Raw genomic sequence first — 21,122 nt, 5'->3', positions numbered from 1 at the left:
AGGTGAGAATTTCAGTAGGCCCAAGTCACAGCGCGCCCTCAGTACCGGGAGATGGGCTGTGTCCGAGGGCACGAGGGAGCCATGGAAGGATTTTTCAAAGGTGAGAGCATGGCCAGGTCTGTGAGAAAGGCTCTCTGGCTGTGGTGGGAGGGGAGATTGGAGGCAGGGAGAGCAGCATGAGGCCCAGGCAGGAACAGGGGAACAGGGGAGGTGGTAAAGGGTATGGATTGGTTCTACATGAGCAGTGGGGGCCCCTAAGAGGAAGTACACAAAGGGCACAGACCCCCAGCCTCCCCAGGCCTGTGTCTGAGATCCACCTTCCCCCAGCTTCCCGTGATCATCAGATGAGGATCTGGTTTTCTCATGGTCCAGAGAGCAGTCTGGCATCTCTGGACCCACTACAAGGTGTGATTAGTCACTCCCAGCCTGGGGCCCTGCCGTACTCCAGCTTGGCCCTGTGCTGTCCCCTCTCTTCCCCTGCTCCTCCTCTTCCTCTCCAAGGCCGCCACCTCACTGTACTCCTTGTCCACTCACACCTTCTCTGCAGCCGTGGGCTCAAAGGGTGTACTCTTCTCAGAGCCACTGTCAGAGCTGGGAGAATCCTTAGAACTCAGTTGGCCCCATTTTGCAAGGGAGAAGAGTGAGGCTCAGAGATGGGAGGCGACTTATCTGAGGTTCCAGCACGAGAGTAGAATGGAGACACAACCCCTCCTTCACTACGAGGCTGTGGGCAGGGCTGGCAGAGTTGGATCCTTCCTGGCTGGGGACAGAGAGGGAGGGACAGGGTGTGAACCTGCTGCCTGCCCCCTCCCAATTGCAGGTCACACAGTATGACCTTGGGGCCTGACAGATGGCCCTGACTCACCCCACCTCTGCACCTCTGATGTTACAGAAGCCGTACGCCTGTCAGATCCCTGGCTGCTCCAAGCGCTACACGGACCCCAGCTCCCTCCGAAAGCACGTGAAGGCCCATTCAGCTAAAGAGCAGCAGGTGCGTAAGAAGGTAAGACGGTCTTCGTTCCAGGCCCACCTCTGCAGATGCCCCGCTGGCCTCCCAGACACCTGTCCAGCATCAAGCCAGGTGCCCACACTCCTTACGTGCATTCACCCACACGCCCGAGGATGGTCCTGTCCATCGTCCGGGATCTGCCTCCCACCTGGCCCCAGAGTTCACTTCCTTACCTCCAGCCGGCCAGACATCTATCTGCCCGCAGACCATCCACCGGCTTCTCTGTCATCCATCTGCCCACTCGCCATGGCTCGTTTAGTAATACATGATGTAGGGCCCCATGTAGGCACTGAGGATACAAAAATGGAAAACCATGGTGTCCTCCTCCAATGGAGACCTGGCAGGCAGAGATAGACATAAAGAGATAATTCAATATAATATAATAAAGATGGCAATGGAAGGATGCAGAGAATAGTCAGGGGCACAGAGAAGGGTGGGAGCAAGAGGGTCCATGGAAGAAATGACATGGGGGACAGTGGACTGCAGTTGTGTGTGCTCTGGAGCCAGCCTGCCCGTGGCCTTGGGCACATCTCTTAGCGCCTTTCTTCTTCATATTCCTCAACTGTCAGATGGGGGCAACAGAGGACTTGTGTAGAGGGTTGCCGTGAGGCTTAAACTAGTACATCTACAGTAAGGGTGTAGAACAGTACTTAGCCCAAAGTAAAAGCTCCAAGAAGAAGTTGGTGCATGTTGTCATTAAGCACTGGGCAGGCCAAGACAGTAAGGAGAGCGTTCCCAAGAGTCACTAAAGCTTGAAACAGCAGGCACCTTGCCTGTCTCGAGGCCAGGCAGCTATGCAAGGAGGAGAGGCGTCCTGCGGGGAGCAGACGTGACAGGCCCAAAGCTCTGCCGAGGAGTTTGGGCCATCCTGAGGACAGTGGGTGTCATCAAGGGGTCTTAAGCAGAGAAGGGACGTGTCACCTTGAAAGATGGCTCTGGGGGCCATATGGAGAATTGGTTGGGGCTGGTTGGGAAACCTGAGGCAGGGAGGCCACTGCTGGGAAGCAGGAGAGGTGGTGGGGGTGGCTTGGGGCAGAGTGGGATGGCGGGCGGGGGCGGGGGAGAAGGGGGTTGGCAGAGGAGTAGCAGAAACAGATTCTGGGGGGCAGGATGGTGGTGGCCCCCTTCACCAGGACAGAGGGTCTAAGAAAGAAGCAGGCTTGCGGAAGAAAGCATTGAGTTCTGTTTGGACAACAAGTGTGTGAGCCACAGAGGGACCCAGTGCAGCAGGGGGATGGGACAGCTACTTGGTGCAAAGCCCACCTCTCGGTTCATCCCGCATCTCCAGAAGAGCACCAGGGCCATGTGCGGTGGGTACTTGAGTGCAAGGGAGGACGGGGGCGGGGGGGGGGGGGGGGTGAAGAGAAAACCAGGGCCAATCCGGGGACATCAGCGTGACAGTGGACAACAGAGCAAGGAGAGCCTGTTAATTTGCCCTGCAAGATTTATGGAGCACGTACTGTTTTCCGAGATACAGCTGCAAATAAAGCAGAGACAGTCTAGAGGCTGGAGAAAGAAAACTACTTCAGTCCTGTGGGGTGGGGGCGTACAGAGATGGGTCTGGGACAGGCAGGCCTCAGCTGGGAAGACGTTGCAGGGGCACAGCCAGGCTTGAGGCTTTGGTCTTCATCCTGCAGGCAATGGGGAGCCACTGGAAGCAGAAGAGGAGAGGAGGGACACCGTCAGAGTATGCACATGAGCTTGCTGGTGAAAACACCACATGTGTATTCACTCTGGTGAGGGAGGGACGAACCTGAACCTGAACCTGAACCTGAACCCAGCGCTGGGCCTGGTGTTTCACACACCGTATCTCATTTAGTCTTCTCTATGAATCCAGGGGGTGGGCAGTTTTTAATCCCCCATCTTAGACGTGGAAACTGAGGCCCAGAGAGTTAACAAATCTGCAGGGTTGTGCAACGCAGGAGTGACGGAGCCAAGGGTCCCACTCCAGACCTGCCTGTCCCCGGGGCCTGAGCTCTCTCTACTGATCTCAGGTTGAAGGGCCTGAGCAGGGACAGAAAATGGCCCGGGCTCCATGCCAAGGAGGCCTCTATCCCGAGCAGACTGGTGCCCGAGGACCAGAATCCTGCCCTGGTTTTCCCAGGCCCCATGCTTGGCTCGCACTGAGCCCCAGGGACCTGGGGCCGCAGATCTGCAAACTTCCCAACCATAAGCATCCATTAGGAGCCATCGGGGACGATGTATCTTTCTGGGTAAAGCGACCCTTGTATTATGACAGCTCCTTGGCAGCCCTGCTGCGTTTCAGAGAGAATTAGAAATGCTTTTCTTCCTTAATTCTCCTCTCCTGCTGCTCCTAATCCGATCGACATTGCGGTCTGCAAGAACATGCCTTGGCCCTCTTTTGCCAGAAACTTAATTTACATGGAAAACAGCTGCTGGGTCAGGGAGCCGAGGGCCCATCGGGAGGCTGGGCACGCCTTCCCCAGGCCTGGGTGCTAGCCCTTCTGGCCTGGGAAGGTGGAAAAACCCTTGGGGCTGACTCTCAGCTGCTGTGTGACGTGACACAAGGCTCTCACCTTCTCTGGGTCTGTTTTGTCCCAGGTGGAATGAGGATCTGGACAAAATCTTCAGGGCTCTGAGAGTCAGGCTTGGGGACTTCCCTAGGAGAGGGGCCCCTTCCTTTCCAGATGCGCTCCTACCTCATGGCCCGGTGTCCCAAGGGCCTCAACTGGCCACTCCCTGTCCCCATCTGGCCTCTCTGGGAAGGCAAAGACGTTCTTGGCTATGGAGCTCGAGTCTACCTTAAAGACGGCTAAGGGTTGTTGGCCAAGGATTTGCCCACCCAGGCTTGTTCTCAGCCAGTGACCTCAAGTCCATATACGGATCCAGCATGCCTACTGTCACATGACCATGTGGGACACGGCCAGCTGGGGTCAGCCAGCCCTTCACACAAGCTTGTCCATACCTGTCATCTCCTTACTCCACCTAGCAGCCTGGGGGGTGGTGGTGGTGATTGTCGTTGCTTATTACAGGCAGGGGAGAGCCAGAGAGGTTAAGGTATTTGTCCAGTGTCACGCAGGGAGGAAGAAGAGATGGGAGTGGAGTTTGAACTCGGGTTGCCCTGGACTATTTCCATCATGCCTCATACCAGAAAGAAAGGAGGATGGGGGCTAGGGGGAGAGAAGGAAAGACACTCCCTGGGTGCCCACTGTATGTTACTCTGCCCACATGAGTTCACTGTGGGGCAGCCCCGAGAACGGGCCACACGGAGCTCTGGCTACCTGCGGGAGGCCCCAGCTGCTGTACTTTGACACCCTTCTGGGCACATGTGTGAGGCCATGGCTCCTGTAGGCTGCTCCCAGCCAAGGACTGAGTGTGGCAGGCCCTGCAGAGATGCTGATGCCTGGGAGACACAGGACCCCGTGACTTCCAGCACACTTCAGCTCCCTGAGGACTCCTAGTCTAGAAGCTTCCACCAAACTCCTTCCCCCCTCTTCCCTTTCCCAGACTGCCCAGCTCCCTGGTTTTCTCTCGCGCAGGCACTTCCCCTGTTAAAATCCTTGCATGTTCACTCCTAGTGTTTGCTTCTCAGACCTGAACTAACCCAACGTATACAGTTGGCTCCGTTTTACAGATGAGGAAACTGAGGTGCAGTGAGGTGAAGGGTCTTGCTCTGGAGCCACCTATCCTTGCCCTGTCCCCTAAACCGAGGGTTGCCGGTGGGAAGATGGTCTCGCGCTAACACCCTCTCTCTCTCCCTCTGCTTGTTCCTCAGCTGCACACAGGCCCTGATACTGAGGCTGACGTTCTGACCGAATGTCTGGCCCTGCAGCAGCTCCACGGGTCCACACAGCTGGCGGCCGGCGAGAGGAAGGGTGGCCGCGCCCCGGAGCTGCTCCCAGGTATGCGTGTGGGGAGGCAGCGGCCAGGTGCACAGCCCAGGAGGGCTCTTCCACAGCCAGCCAGCCCTGCGGGAAGACAGTGATGCTCTGTGGGTGCCCAGGGGCCGGTGGGGGGCACCCGCTCCTCTGACATACCTTCCTTCACGCTCTCGTGTGGCGCCAGTGCTCAGGGGAGGAAGCCCAGGATCCTTTCAGCCTGGCCTTCGGGGCCTCACGGGGCCGAGGCACTCCTAGCGGCCTCCCACACCAGCCTTGCTTGGCACGTCAAACATAGTTCCTCGGACATCCCGTGCTCCCTCTTGCCTCTGAGCCACCGTATACGCCCTGCCGGCCTCCTCACCCCAGCCCTTCACCGAGGCAGCTCCTGCGCTTTCTTCAGGCCCCACCTCAGGGTTCAGGCCTGGGCCTCAACCTAAAGACCCACGTGCTCCCCACCAGGTCTCCATACCACAGCTTCTGGCTTCTGGCTTCAGAGGAGAAAACCGAGGCTCGGAGAGGGTGGGCAAATGGGTCCAGATCACTTCCAGCTTATTCAATTCTGTGGCCTAGAGGTGGAGCCCCTCAACCCCCGGGACCCTTCCGGGCCATCCAGCTGGACGCTCAGAGCCACTGGTCCAGCCGACATAGCCTGTCTGTCCTCCCCAGGAGGCCGCAGGCCGGGAGGCGGGTCTCGGGTCCGGCAGGAACGCTTCACTGCGTGGCTTGCGATGTGGCCCGCGGGCGGATTCCAGCTGACAAGACTCGTGCTCTACCCTCCCCATCCCACAAAGAAACCACAGTATCAGAGCAGAAAGCTCTTCCCACCCTCTGGGATTTCTTGAATTACTCTAACCATTTTAGACATTTCTTATTTTCTAATTTTTAATGCTTTCCCCTCAGGGTTGAGGTAGCAACAGATTTAAAACTATGTCGAAGCATTTACCAAACAGCCTCAGGGAGAGAAGGTGTTTACACTTTTTTCTGGGTTGCCCTACCCTCACATAGGTCCACAAGGGCAAGGACACCCCGGGAGGGTGGATCTATGGAGAAGGGATCACACCCTCCTTCCTCCAGCTAGAGGCCCCTCTGCCGTGGCTGTTTCTCACAGCGTCAGATTTGCTAAAACAGCTGGCGACAAAGAGACCCAAGGGATAACAGGGATGTGTTGAGGATACTGAGGCTTGGCAGAAAAGAGGGCTGTGACTGATGAGCAATGGCTTCCTTGGGGAAGAAGTCCTGCAGCCCCATCATTTTGATCCTGGGAGGATTCAGGATTGGGCAGGAGGAGGACTGACCCAAGGTCATCTGGAGAAGTCAGCAGCAGATCCAGGCTAGAAGCCTGTTCTCCCAGATACCAGGCCAGGGCCTATCCCAGGGAGAAGGGCTAGGCCAGCAACAGCCACCTCTTGAGCGCCCGCATGGGCTGGTCCCTAAACAAACATCATCTCATTCAGTCCCCATGAGCCCATGCTGCAGATGAGAAACAAAGTCACTGAGGCCGCAGCATGGATGGTGGGGGCGTTAGGGTAATACGCCTATGCAGGCCTGCTCCAATAGCAAGCGAGTGGTGTCCTCCTTGCCTCAAGCCTCAGTTTCTCCCCCAGACCTGCTGTGACAACAGATGTGATTGTGACGCGATCACTTATATAAACCCGCTGTGACCGATAATTTTTGTCATCGTTATTATTCTTGCTCATCGTGAATGAAAAGAGGAACCATTTATTCACCCATCTCCTAATAATTTACAGCCAGCATTTATTGAATATTTTTCACCCCAGGAAGCCATTCTAGAGGTCGTACAAGTACATGTTCACAGAATCCTCACGTCAGCCTCATAAAGTACATGCTACTATGCTCTTTCTTTTCCAGATGAGGAAACTGAGGCCTCGAGAGGTTAAGTAACTTTTTGCTGACGTCCCACAGCCGGTAAATGGCAGAGGCCAGGCTTGAACCCGGGCCGTCTGGCCACAGGCCCTGCCCTTAACCAGAGAGTCTGCTGCCTCCCTGCTGTTGATGCTAGATCTCACCATCCTGGGCACCCGCTGTGTGCCAGGCTCTGTGCCGGTCCCTGTCCTCAAGCTGCTTCCAACACAGCAGGGAGACAGGGACCAACCGGGAGAACCCAGAAGTCCTGGATCCCTCCGGGTTTCAGTGCCAGGTTCTTCCGTAGGCAACACTGCAAATGCTTGAGGCACAGTTGGGAACAGATGTTAGGGCCAGAGGTTAAGCGCTCATGGCTGATGATTGATGATGCTGATTTATAGCCTCAAATGGTGCATTTGGGGGAGAGGCCAGCAGGCTCCATGGCGTCCTCCTCCTGCTGCCCCTCATGATGACTCCCTCGTTGCCCTCCGCTGTCTGTCCACTGCTTGACATGCCTCGTTCACACACTCAGTGGCCCACCCTGTGTCTGCCTGCGTGGGGCTGGACAGTCAGGGCAAAAGGCAGGGGGAAACGGGACAGATTCAAGGAGTGTTAGGTCAGAGAAGTCCAGAACAGAAGAGTTGAGGACAAGGGAGGAGCTGGCAAGGATGACCTCGAATTTTCGTTGTCTGAGGGTAGGAAACTCCCCAAAACCTGTCTCTCATCAGGAAGGACGAACTCACCTCACAGGAAACCCTCAGGAGCTTTTCTGGCAGGCTCCTTTAGCAGACCCAGGTAACGTGATGGGCAGCGAGGATGTGAGAAGCACGAGGTCGGCATGGCTGAGGGAGAGAAAGCAGGATTTATCAGGATTCTAGGCCTTCCTAGCGGTCAGGCCCCCAAATTGGTTCAAGATGGCAGGTGAGGAGGTGCTCCGAAAAGTGGTGAGCAGAGCCAGCCGTGAACAGCACCGAGCCAGGCTCCATCCACAAAATCTTCTCCAGTGCCTTCCTGACAAAGCTGGGGGGTGGGGGGTGGGGGGGAGGATGGGTGGTAAAGGGCGGTGGTGGATAGATAGATGGGCAAGGCTGTCCGTGGGCAGAGTTCCCTGAGACAGAGGGGTAAGGACTGCAGAAGGGAGGAAGGCCCCCAAGAGCCCATTTAGAGCACTGGGGTCTCACAGCCCAGTGAAGCCTGGACCATAGGACCCTACCTGGCTATCTAGGACGTACGTAGCCTGAGCCGGAGCCCCAGGCCATTTCCTGGGCCTCGCTTTAAACAGACTTTCTTTTGGTATCACTTGGGAAGCCTGATTAGCTGCGGTTGAAGATTTGAGCTTGCAACCCCTGCCCTGGCCTCCTCAATCCCTGGCCGTAACTCCCTGAATTGCAGGCCTGGGTGTGAGGGGCCAGCCTGAGACAGGCTAGCCTGGAACGGCAGCCATCTGACAAGGTGAAACTTCCTTCTTTATGTGGTTTGCGCTCAGATGGTCCTCGTGATAGGGAGCCTTGGGTCTCGATCCGTGATGACCAGAGTAATATTCAAAATGTAACAGCTGGCCCAGGTGAGCTCTGACTAATCAGCATGGACACCGCATCAGGACGGCTCTGTGTGCGGCCCCCCGGTCTGCAGAGTCTTCCCAGGGCATCAACTTGATGGGTTGATTTCTAGGAAAAGGATGTCAGTTTCTATTAAAATGCAAATAAACGTGGCCAGATTTAAAAAGGGGAATAAGATTGGCCCCATTTTTTTTTTCAGATAAAATGGAGAAAAACATGGAACCCTTGCTGAGTCCCTCCCAGGCTCCAGTCCCAGAGTAGGGGTCCGATCTCCCCTCTAATTGGGGTTCCTTGGTGAAGGCATTTGGGAAACACTGGCGTCAGTAACTGCTCTCAGACCGTCAGGCCCCTGGAACAACATCTGACTATGACCTAATGTCCCCCATTTGATTCTTCCCCCACCTGTCTTCTTAACAAGGGTAAGGCGCTTAGGAGTAAGAGGTGACAAAAGGTGGTATCACCCTGCAGGTGTCTTCTAGAGGTTTAGAATCGTAGACTAGAGCATGGCCGACTCCTCTCCTCAGTCAGGACCCTTGTGCAGTGTACAGCCTGTGCAACCATCTCTGGTTGTACAACCATAGGTCTCCTAGGCCGGCCTGCCATCTAGCTAGTACAGCCATCCTCTATTTGGGGTCCTTCACAGTGGACATCCAGGCTGTGCTTGCACATCTCTGGGGATGGGTAGTTCATTTCCTCCAAAGGCGGCCCATCACCCTCCAGCGGCTCTGCCCGTGAGAAGCCATGGCCAAGCCCCGAGTTCCTCTCAAGCTTCTCTCCATTCCAGGATCCATGTCTGCCTCTGGAGCTGCACAGAGCAAACCTCTTCTTTCTCAGAACAGCCCCAGAGACTTGAGGCAGCTTGCTCCATACAACCCTCCTCCCCCAAAACACACTTGTGGGCACACACACGCGCACACGTGCACACACACACGGCCTGACCACCTAATGCCTCTGACAGCCCCTGGTAGTCCACCACCTACCCTGCTTTCAGGGTAGGGCCTCAGCCCCACATGCAGCCCTTCATCCAGGGTATGAACCGCAGCGTGGAGCCATCGTCTCCCCGTTTGGGCCCCTAGCCTTCTGTTAATACAACCTTGATGGTTTCCTTTTGTGTCTTTCTCTTTCTGTCAGCAGGCACACAGCTCCGGGGTCATTCACAGCCACCTCTCGGGAGTGGCCGAAGCCCAGTGATATTTGTTTGCTTTCCTGCAGGCGTATATCCTGGCTCCATCACCCCCCATAATGGGCTCGCATCAGGCATCCTGCCCCCCATGCACGATGTCCCTTCCAGGCACCACCCACTGGACGCCACCACCAGCTCCCACCACCATCTGTCCCCCCTGCCCGCGGCCGAGAGCACCAGGGATGGGTATGTACAGCCAGCCAATCCTCCCCTGGCATAGCGAGCAGGCACCTGCGCGGGACGAGGGCGAGGACAGGCGTCCCGCGCGCTAGGTGGTCGCTACTGACCACAAAAGTAGCCAGCATTTATGCGGCACATACTGTATACCGCACCCTGTACCAAACACTTGCTGGGCACCATCTCATTGGCGCCTCACGGCGACCCTAGCAGGTGGATGGTATTGGCATCTGAACTTTGTGCCGCCTCCCCTCGTGTGCGCCTCCCCTGTGAGCGCAGCCGTGGGAAGATGCTGTGCACCCGTACCGCATTCCGGACTGCCGTACCAGGCCTCCTTGGGAGTCTCACCCTGGCTTCTCTTCGGCTCAGACCGTGCGTTTGGTGAGCAGACTGCCCGCCGCCCACACCAGAGGTGCTCATCCTGCCCTCACCCCCACTTCTGGCCGCTCCAGCCGTGATCCTGGTTCAGCCTGCCGGGCTGTCCCGGGGCCCTTGCTGTAGGATCACTGCAGAGAGGAGTAGCCTTTTCTGTATTCAATGTGGTTCCCATTGTGGCCGCTTAATCGGCTGGAAATGGTAAATGTGCTAATTGCTGGTCCCTAATGCTGCCAGAATCTGTTTTCCTTGCAGATGGGCAGAGGGAGGTCACATAGCCCCACCTCCTGCCTTGCCTGCCACTTTCACTTATCGCTGGCAGGACTTGATCAGACTTGGCCCCCAAGGCCTGACCTCAGTACCTGCCTCCTCCTCTGCCCTTCCTCCCTAAGGCCACAGCCTTAGCCTTAGCCTTGGCATTGGCCTGCCTGTGCCTGGGACCAGCCCGGCTTCATCACCAAGTTTGTGGCCCAGGGCTCCGAACTAGGCTCCTTCTGCTACTCACTTATCCATTCATTCGGTGTCCGGTTCCTGCGTCCTTGGTGTGGGCAGGCCCTGGGCCCGGTGCTGGAGCCGCCGATGAGCCCAGTCCTGGAGGAGCTCACCATGAGGAGGGGAGATAGAGCTGCAGGGATTGACCACGCGGGACAAGTGCTCTGAGGGAAGAAGCAGAAGGGGCTGTAGAAGCCCAGAGGAGAACCCAGTGAGCTGGAGGACGTCAGGGAAGGCTTCCTGGAGGTGATGCTAAGCCGGGCCTCCGAGGCTAAGTAGGAGTTGACCGAGTGGAGAGATTGGGAGGGACTAGCAGCGAGAGTGTAGACATGGTGAGAGCTTGGCGTGTTCTGGGAAACATGAACCTTCGTGTGGGGTGACAAGCTCAGGAGGGAGGTCGCTAGGGCCAGATCACGAGGCCTGCGGCAGGAGTGTATCCGAAGGGTGCCGAGCAGGGATGTGGTCAGTCCGGGGAGGAGGGTGCAGCCTGCAGTGTGGGGCTGGTTGCCAGGGCAGGCATCAAATGTGGGTGGATGGCAGCCTGGGCCAGGGCTGGTGGGTGGGGAGGAGGAACACCAGGAGGCATTAGTGACAGAGCATAAGCAGGGCTGGGGAAACTCCCACTGGGCGGGGAGAGGAGGAGGGAGGAGCCACCAGAGATGAGCCCCTGGGGAGGCAGAAGTGCTGTTCGGGGAGCAGGGAAAGTGGGAAGACTGTGAGTGGGGGGAGAGGCACGACGAGGCTGCCTGATGGGGCTCAAAGGGGGGCCCAGAGAACCAGGCCTCCCTGAGCCTCAGTCTCTTCCTCTGTAAAATAGGTATTAAAATACCCTCCTCTAAGAAGGTGGTGAGGATCAGCCATGCCTGAAATACACATGCCTGGCATCGTATGTGTCATCTGGGACAGGTTCCACGGACACTACCCACCTCCCCACCCACCGGCTCAGGCCACCTGCTCACCCACCAGCCGGCCCCAAAACATCTCCAACCAAAGAAAAATAAACCACAGAGGCCTTTCCCTGCTCAGGCCCGTGCTCTCTGCTCCGCCTCATTCATCACCCGCCTGCCACCTGCATAAGTGCCGGTCAAGAATTCCTGCAGCGAGAGGCAGAGTGATGACAAGACCAGGACAGCCGGGCCCGCCATCCGCCTGCCCTGGCCTACGGGAGTGGGAGCGAGGGCTCGGGTCATCCCAACAGCCAGGCGCCTCGGCTCCTTGGGCTGGGCTGCAGGAGAGGAGGGCCCTCAAGCCCGACACCAGGCCCAGGCCCGGGCCCGGCTTGAATGGGTTTCTTTTTTCAGCCCCTGAGAAGAGAGGCAAGGCGGGGAAAAGGCCTTCAGCCTCCCCTTCCTGCCAAAGTCAACAGGGAAGGCCACTCGCGGCTCCCCGGTGGTTTGCTGGGACGTTTAAATAGCTTGACAGAATTATCTGATTCACTCAAAAATATGCTAAGAGGGCCTGACTTCATGACCAAATGTATTTACCCTGGCTCAGAGTAGACGCCGAATAGGGCAGTTTTTTTTTTTTTTTTCCCCAGCCCCATACGAGGTATGAAGCCCGCAGTCTGCCAAGCCAGTGAGGTTTTATATTAATTTTTATAGGTTCCAATTGAAGCAAAAATATTTGATTTAGGAATCATTTGCATGACTCAGAAGAGGAGCTCCAGATGATCTTTTTTTCCTTTTAAAGAGTTCAGGTAGAGCAGCGTAGCCTCAGCCTTCACGTCTGCTGTGGAGAGTCGTGTTCTGTTTAATTTCACTGGCTGTGAAGGTGGCAAATGTGAATTTATGGCAGGTTTGAGACAGGAAAAACAAACTTTGAGAATGCGTGGTTTTTTTCCCCCTTCAGATCTGGTTCTCCTTAATTCTGCAATGCTGTTAATCTCTGGGTTTTGTAGCCGAGTGATTAAGAAGCCCATTTGTTAGTATTTATCAGCTGTGTGCTGTGTGTCAGGCCCAGTGCTAAGCACAGAGTGCCTCAGAGGCAGAGACCTGGCCCTCCCCACGAGCTCCCAGGGGAGGGGACGATCAGGAAGTCGGGGAAGAGCTGTGTATGGGTGCCAGGATGGGGTGGGCGTAAGGCCAGTGGACCCCATGAAGAGGGCTTGAAGGAGGACCCACCCCCCTGGCCACGCCACGGCCCAGCCTCTCTGGCCTCAGCCAGAGAACTTGTTGTGAGGACACACAGCTCGTGCACAGCCCTCTACAGTTTACAGACTGCAGTGGTAGACCCTGTCCCACTTGACGGCCCTGTGAGAGAGGCCTGAAAATGTTAATGATGACGATAATGAGAATTTATGGAGCTTCGATGAGGATTCAGTTCATTAACTTGAGGTTGAGGGGTACCTAGAGTGTGTTAGATGTTGGGCTGGGGACTGGGGACCCAGGCCTAAGGCCCTCCCTCCGTCTTCAGCACGCTCACAGTGGTGGGATTCCAGACATGTGAATGATGGCAGTGCAGCCAAGGGGCAGAAACGGCAGGATGCCCAGGCTGGAGGGAGCAGATGGGGACCCAGCAGAGTTACAGACGTGGAGCCCACTGGCCTCTCCCCAAATCTTTCTCTGTTTCAGAGAAAGGCACTGATCTGTCCCTTTAACCCATCATGTTTTAGAGGGTAGGCAAGGGTAATATTCCTGGCCTGAAAAGGTCACCTATAGCTGTGACATTGAATTTATACTATATTTTAATGTGGAGGGTCCAAAATCCCAAATGCCAACAAGAAGATGGACTCTTTGAGCTACCCCCCACCCTTTCTGCAATGCGCATAAGTGCTTTGTAGGCTAGGAGCCTTCAGCCTGGTCCCAAGAGCCCCTAAGTCCATCCGACCTCAGGGCCATGTTGGTTCCTGTGAACAGACTCCAGAGGCTTAGGTGTCAGCGTGAGGAAGGAACCTAGTTCACAGTGATATGCAGTCCAGTTAGATGACCCACATGGGCTCAGCTGGGTTCAAGGTAACTGAACAGCTCTACACTACTACAGCCGCATTTCAGAACATGAGCTTCCAGAGAGCCCAGACTTGGGCTATACCACCTCAGGCTCTGTATGAATGGAGGTGGTGAGCCCCCCATCACAGGATGTATGCAAGTGGAGGGGAGATGTCCAGGGATGGAGACAGAACGCCCCTGAAGGCAAGGCACACTGTGCAGGGGAATAAAGCCCAACTTGGACATCAGACCTATCTCCTAGTTTTCTTTCCCACATCTTTAGAATAACGATGACGATTCGTGGAGTGGCTGAGAATACCTCTGATATCATCTTGGGTGCTTTGTCTATTTTGATTTATTTAGTTTTACCCTTGTCATAACCTGTGAGGTCAGTGCTGTGCGGCCGGGAGTTGGTGAGCAGCCCCTCTGAACCTTGGTTTTTTGATCTGTGAGGCGGACACAAGAACTTCTCTCATGGGGCCTGAGGCGAGACAGACGCTCAATAAGTGGGGACTGGAAGTGCCATGGAATGTTCTCCTGCTAAGGAAGCACGAGAGTTTTCAGTGCACCTGCTCCTGGGCTTGTCCTCCAGAGGCGGCCGGAGCGGCAAGCACAGAGGGAGAGTGTCAGGATCCAGTGGGGGAGGCTGGTGGTTAGTCCTGGGTGATAATAGTAAGTGCACCAGGGGGAGACACAGCCACACTGTGAGGAAACCAAGGCTTTAAGAGACATTAAGCAACTTGCCCGAAGTCACGTGGCCAGTGAGAGCAGATGGGTAGAAAACACTTTTGTTGACTCCAAGGCCCATGTTTATAACCAGTGTTCCTTGCTGATTTCCAGTCCTACATGCCAGATAGAAGTTCTTTACTGATTCCTTTGGATTCTGAAGCTCAGAGGACTTTAACATTTAATTCCAGTTTGAACATACTCAGAAGTGAAAGCTTCCTCTTCTAACTGCACTGTCTTAAGTCAGAGCAGAGCAGGTAGTGAGCTCAGCGTTGCTAGAGGGAAGCAAGCAGCAGCAGCCATGCCTCTGGCCCCCACTCCCCACCCCACACACTGCCCCCAGAGCCTCTCCTGCTGATGGCCATCTCTGTTCTCTCCAGGTTGGGACCCGGCCTCCTCTCACCTATGGTCAGCCCACTGAAGGGGCTCGGGCCACCACCGTTGCCACCATCCTCCCAGAGCCATTCTCCAGGGGGCCAGCCCTTCCCCACACTCCCCAGCAAGCCACCCTACCCGCCTTTCCAGAGCCCTCCACCCCCGCCTCTGCCCAGTCCGCAAGGTAAGCTCTGGCTGAGGGCCTCTCCATATGTCTCCACTGACTCCTCCAGGGTCCAGGAGGAACAAGGCACTGACCTAGGGCAGGGAGGCGGGGACTCGGAATGACGGAGGGCACTGAGGGCCACCGTGAGAGAAACCAGGAGTCGGGTGACCCGACATACCTCGTCCGGGGCACTTCCTGGAGGAAATTCCACCTGAGGGGTGAGGAAGCGTTTGTCCCATTGACAAGGCATCGCAGGGCTCTCCCAGCGGAGGGAACAGCATCTACACTGGCAGGGGGGTGGGTACAGCCTGCTGCTTGGAGGACGTGAGTGAGCGGGCATCTCAGGAGGTGGGGATGGAGGGCCAACAGTCCCCTCCCTCAGAGCACTATGTCAGCCACAAAGTCCAGCGCAGCCACGTGAGGCCGCCTCACCCTACCCCCTCCGGTGCCAGACAGAGCTGGGAAAGGGGCCCAGGACCCCTGGCACCTTCTCCACCCTGGGGCTCTCTTCTCTGCTTTGCACCCACCGTGCCTGGACAGGACAATGCGGGAGGCTGGACAGTGCAGCGGGATGGTCCCCTCTCTGCCCTGGGCGGTTTTCCTTTGTTAACGCATCCCCTGCCACCTCCCTTTGCAGGGTACCAGGGCAGCTTCCACTCCATCCAAAGTTGTTTCCCCTATGGTGACTGCTACCGGACAGCCGAGCCAGCAGCCAGCGGGGACAGTCTGGCCGGGGAAGCCCACGGCTTCAACCCCCTGCGGCCTAATGGCTACCACAGCCTCAGCGCACCTTTACCTGCCACAGGTGAGCCCCACTTGCACGCCTCTCTTCCCTGGCCACCTACCAAGGCCCAGCCCTGTGCTGGGTACTTGTGCACATTGTCCTGAAGCCTTGGGACAGCCCAGAGGGGCAGAGTCCTCTCCATTTTACAGAAAGGGAAATAAAGGCTCACACAGGTCCCAGGACCCCACAGAGTTGGGATTTGCACCCTGTCTACCTCCGACGTCCGTGTGTCTTCCACACGGTCGCACAGCAGGTGTGTGATACGTGTCTGGACTCTGGCAGGTTTCTGAAGACAGAAGACTCAAACTGGACGCTTGCAGGCTAGTTGAGGTTTCCCTTTAAATATTTAGTGAGCACAGAGTATGTACACAGTTGTGGACCCTGGGGAGACAGCAGGGAAAGAGACAAATACTGATCTCTCTTTAACAAATAAAGAAAATGAGGCCAGAGAGGCCACCCTACCGGGAAAGACAGGACCTAGAGGTTGTGCTTGTTCCTTGTGCTGCATCCGTGTCCCCTACAGGGCCCTGGGCCTTCCCCACGTAATGCCCCTGGCTGGGGTGGAGAAACCCAGTGAGAGGGAGGGCTGTGCACAGCCCAGGGTGGAATCAGGCTCAGACCAGCGGGGCCAGTGCTGATCAGAGCAGGGGCATCGGATGGGGGGGGGGGGCAGACCCTCCCTGAGTTCCCCAAGCCCAGCTCCACCCCGAGTCAGCCTCCAGGCCTGGGTCCAGCTGGAAGTTATAAGTTCTGGGCAGGCTGGGGGCCCCAGACAAAGGGGAGCCTGAGACCCTGTGCCAGAGGCCCCTTGGGCAGCTCTGGGTGTGTGCAGCCGGGGATCGAGGATTAAGGACATAGGGACAGTAATGAGGCCACAGACAAGCATGCAGAAACCTGTGGGTCCATCTGCGTGAGGGCCCATGTGTTCCTGTTCACACACAGGTTCTCACGTCCACGTACGTCTTCTTTTGTCACGTGTTTGTGGTCCCGTCTGTGTGGACACATTGGGTGTTATCCATCCCATGACCCCTGTGTGCACAGACTGTGTTCAACCGTGGTGTAGGTGTGTCTGTAGGTGGACGCGGGTCACATACACGCACCATAGGCAGATGTGTGCCGATCACAGGGTGCGTGCAGGTGGGTGGGGCGTGTTCCGCGTGTGCACATGCGTGGGTTGGTGTGCGATGAGGCCCTGGCTGCTGTTCCCGGCACTGCTGGCTCACCACCTCATCCTCCCCCTGCTCCATCCAGCCTGCGGCGAGCTTTCTTGGGGTTTAGCAGCAGAAATAGGTAACTCTGATGGGCAAGAGGCAGCTTCCATGCCCCCACACCAGGGTGGTGGATTCTTCCGGCCTCCCGTCTCCCCTGCTATCTGGGTGGCAGCCCGGCGTTCAGTGCCCGTCCCAGGCCCCGTGCATCTGCCTGTATGTCCTCTGCCAAGCTGAGAATAGTCACGCGGGATTGATCCAGACTGATAGGGTGGGGCTGTGGGGCCTCGGGGTAGTAGTTCGTCATGATCCCACTGCACAGATGGGAAGACTGAGGCCTGCCTGTCATGGGCTATGTGGATTTGTGACAGCAACTCAGGGACAGAGCTCTTAGGGCAGGGACTGGATAAGACAACCTCTCCAGGCCCCTCCAGGGTAAGGGCCTCTGAGCAGCGGAGCATGTCCAATGGAAGAACCAGGTGTCTCAGGGCCAAATGGATCTGGGTTCAAATCCCAGTTCCCCCACTTACTGGCAATATGACCTCAGGCAAGTGTCTTGGCCTCTCTCAGCCCATCTTCTCGGTTATAATATAGAATAATGACTCCTACCTCACAGGATTGTTGTCACTGAAGGGAGATAAGACTTCAGTGAAACCTTGGTAAGAGCCCAGTCAGTGCTGGTCCCTTCTTTGGGTTTCTCATGTCTGGTGGGGTGAAGGAACCTAAAAGGGTGGGGGGTGCGCTGTGCTGCTCTGCCAGGAGGGGCCCAGCCCCCGAGGACAAGAGCTGTGATAGCCCATCCCACCCTCCCCCACATTCGGCCCTACAGTCCAGCGCTGGGTGACGGACTGCTCCAAGCCAGCCGGCTGTCTGTCCAGCTTCCCCAGGTCCCTTGGCAATGCAAGGCCTGGAGCACCTCCTCCCACCCAGCAGCTCCCCTGTCCGGAAGAGCAGAGGCTCCGAGCAGGCCCCACTGAAGGGATACCGTGTAAAGGGACCCTGGACAGGAAGGTGGGGTTAGGGGGCTGGGAGAAGATGACAAAGCATAGCCCTTGCATCCTCCAGCCCGGACCCTGTTCCCTCCCCCACCCACAGGCTACGAGGCCCTGGCCGAAGCCCCATGCCCCACAGCACTGCCACCACAGCCATCTGAAGACATTGTGTCCAGTGGCCCCGAGGACTGCGGCTTCTTCCCCAATGGGGCCTTTGACCACTGCCTGAGTCACATCCCGTCCATCTACGCAGACACCTGAAGGAAGGCCCAGCCTGCACCTGTCCTCCCTCCATCGCAGACACTACCTTGCCCACTCGCCATCTGTCCCCACCCTCTGTGCACCCAGCCTGAGCTGCCAGGCCAAGGCTCCCCACAAACTCAGGGTGCTGGGTCTGCGGCGGCTGCCCTGCGCTGGCCAGGGACAATCACCTGAGCCCGAGCTGGGTGCTCAGAGGTACCCGTCAGGATCCGTGGCCCCCGACATTCCCTTGACTGTGCCTTCCTTTTTTTCCTCCCCAATGGTTTTGAAATCACAGACCTCGTGTATATAAAATGTACAGAACTTGTTTTCCATTCCCCTTCCAGTTTTATATTTTGGGTTTTACAAGAAAAACATTAAAAACTGGAAACGAGTCATGGGGGCCTAGTTTTGCCTGTGAGCCAGCAGAGGAGAGGCCGAGACCAGCGGCGGGGCGGAGGGGTGTGTAACAGAGCCGGTGTGCGAGGCTCAGAAACCAGCCCAGGCCCTGGATTCCGTCAGCGGGGATGGGCGCCTACCTCACGCGACCCCCACCATGTGCTAGTCCCAGGACCGCGCCGCAAGGCAGGTGAGCCGACCAAGGCTAGGGCTAAAATTGGAGCCCGGATCACCTGACTAGACCTTTGTTCTCTGCACTGACTTCTCAGCTGGCGGAAGAACGCACTTAAATTCTGGCCCGCGGTTGGGCCAGGCTGCAGACAGCATCCCAGGTACACAGAGATCCACCCCGCACCGAGAGGTCTGGGAGGGGGGAGAGGAAACCACTTCTGAGGGCACCAGGGCTCACCCCCTGCCCGTCTCCCTCCCCATCATCCAGGCCTGTGCAGATGGCCTGGACGCTGTCCTGCATCTCACCGTGCCCCCCTGAAGGTCACCTGGTAAAAGGAAAGTCCTCCAGGAAAATTTCTGCCTCGTCGCCGCCGAAGTGAAATGAAACAAGGGAAGTCACGTGTACTGCATGCCTACTGCGTGCCGGGCCCTCCTCCTCCGGCAGCTCCACGAGGATCTTCCTAGCCCCCTTTAGCTGCGGGCGAGCAGTCAGGATTCAGAGCCAGGTCAAAGGAACACCTCTGGGTTCCGTGTGGCTGGGTTAGGTAGGCAAACCAGATGGAACGATCTAGCCAATCCCTCTTTACATAGTGGGAAACTGGGGTTCAGAGAAGCCACCCAGTCAAGTGGTGACAGAACCAAGACTGCACCCTGTGTGCGTGCCTGCTCTCTCCCCGCGACCGAGGGAGGCCGCGAGTGCGACTCCGTGTCTACAGCCCTTCCCTCTGGCTCCCAGCTGGCTCCAGCCAATGAGGAGCCCAGCTTGGGGTGCGGGCGGAGAGCAAGAGTCCCTGGGCAGGCCCCATTCTCACTCAAGGTCCCGGCTCCAGTCAGGTGGCCCTCTCCACACTGCAGGTCACAGCAGTGGCCCCCTGTCCTCCCTCTTCAGGCATGGGCTGGGGCTGGAGCTGCTCCCACTCTTAGGAAAGTCAGACCCCGCACTGTCCCTCATTTGCCTGCCACCGGCCCCCACCGTTATACGGAGTCCTCTCCTTAAACCCTCCTCAACCGCCCCACTCAGAGGGCCATCTGTTTCCTGCCAGGGCCTGACGGCTACCCCACTTTACAGATGCAGAGACTGAGGGACCGTGAAGGGAAGTAACGTGTCCGTGCCACACAGCCAGCGGTGGGAGAGCAGGGATTCACACCTGGGGATCGGGCTCCGGAGCACATGCTCTCACCCACCGCACTTCCTACCCTGGAGGACTCTGGGCACCTGGCTCCCACCTCTGGCTCCCAGAGCAGCCCAAGTCCAGGCCTGCAGTGGGGAGATTCTGATCTCATGTCACACAGCATCCCTAATGTCATCAGGGATGAGGACCCAGGACTCCCGACTCCCAGGCTCCCCGGGCCCCCTCGTCCCATCCTCCACTGGTTTTATGGAACTAATTAGGTCGTGGCAAAATTCCTTTAACAGGGATGCTCAGGAATCAATACTGCATGTCATTGTAAGCACTTAATCCACTCCAGATAAGCAGAATTAAGCTGTACAATGAGGACATATTTCTATTAATAATGAAAGGGCTGAGCCGTGAGCAGGAGAACACACAGGGAGCCAGCAGTTGGATCCCATTTAGTTTCTGAGAGACAGAGAGAGGGAGAAAGGGGGACAAAGGCAAAGACAAACAAAAGAGAAAAAGACAGACAAGTGAGCTGGAGACAAAGGCTCGGCACACAGTAGGGATTCAGTCATAGCAGCTTTTATCGTGCCCCTGAGCTGTAAGTGTGACTGTTCCCTTCCCCCGCTGGGGTCTCCTCTGAGCCTCCGCTCCTCCTCTTGGCGCCAGGAGGCCTTCTTCCCAGATGCCTGCAGGTCTCCATCCTGGTCGAGTGGGCGCAGCAGCCGGTGGGCCCCTGGGGCAGGACCCGCCGAGAGACTGGATCCGAGCTCCCTTCCCAGCCATGCTTGCTTCGTCCCTTGTTTAGAAAGCACTGAGCACCGAGGCCCCTCCTGAGCTCTGCCCGAGTGCCAGGGACTGCAGCCAGGAGTGCGGTGCCGTCACAGGGCGGGGTGATTACTGCCAACCCTCACACAGGGGGCGTTGGGTCAGGTGGCACTTCTTACCTGGAGAGGCCCTGGGGGATGGGCCAAGGCTTTGGGCCCTGCAGGGTCTGTAGGGCAGTGGAGCTAAGTCTGCCCGAGAGCCCCTAAAGGGGGACCCAGGGTACCGGCACGGTGCCCAGCCCTGCCAGGGGACCACACTGCCCTTCCAGCCCGGCCACTCCAGGCGGCCCCTGCAGCCCTGCCCTCCGTCCAGTCCAGGCTATTATTGGCCTGCCCCCCACCTGCCCTGTCCCCATCTCCATCAGAGGCCCTCTGTCTTCCATCTCCCCCTGTCCTGTCTTGCGTCCCCTGTCCCTCTGTCTTCTGTCCCCCTGTCCCTCTATCTTCTATTCCCTGTACCTCTGTCTTCCATTCCTCCCTGTTCCTCTCTGCTTCCCCCTCACTGCTACCCCTGGTCCCCTAGCAGCTCTCTGCCCCTCCAGCCCTCCCTCTGTCTCCCCATCTCTGCTGTGCCCTTTTGTCCCCCTCCCAGTTCTCTCCTTCCCCCCTTCCTCTGCCCCTCCAAGTTCACTCCCTGTGTCTCTTTTTCTTCTGTTTGTCTTTCCCTTTCCCTCTTTAAACTGCAGGTCTGT

The 21,122-nt window shown here is 57.2% G+C and overlaps 1 protein-coding gene across 2 annotated transcripts in view; it reads left to right on the top strand.

Moving 5' to 3' along the window:
• The window catches only part of GLIS1 (GLIS family zinc finger 1), a 229,394-nt gene extending 211,085 nt beyond the window's left edge, over positions 1–18,309 (top strand). The window contains exons 6-11 of one of the 2 annotated variants that reach the window (XM_023258716.2): positions 893–991; positions 4,746–4,872; positions 9,486–9,642; positions 14,531–14,709; positions 15,329–15,496; positions 17,779–18,309. In XM_023258716.2, coding sequence (XP_023114484.2) covers positions 893–991; positions 4,746–4,872; positions 9,486–9,642; positions 14,531–14,709; positions 15,329–15,496; positions 17,779–17,936 — 888 coding nt within the window. In that variant the 3' untranslated portion in view covers positions 17,937–18,309. Of the gene's footprint in view, positions 1–892; positions 1,004–4,745; positions 4,873–9,485; positions 9,643–14,530; positions 14,710–15,328; positions 15,497–17,778 lie in introns of both variants that reach the window. The other variant, XM_023258715.2, reaches the window with a different exon arrangement.
• The last annotated feature ends 2,813 nt before the right edge of the window (positions 18,310–21,122 follow it).

This window comes from Felis catus, chromosome C1 (assembly GCF_018350175.1).
Source record: "Felis catus isolate Fca126 chromosome C1, F.catus_Fca126_mat1.0, whole genome shotgun sequence".
Classification (NCBI taxonomy): domain Eukaryota; kingdom Metazoa; phylum Chordata; class Mammalia; order Carnivora; family Felidae; genus Felis; species Felis catus.
Note: the sequence above shows the minus strand (reverse complement) of the source record. Positions and strands in the feature narration are given on the sequence as shown.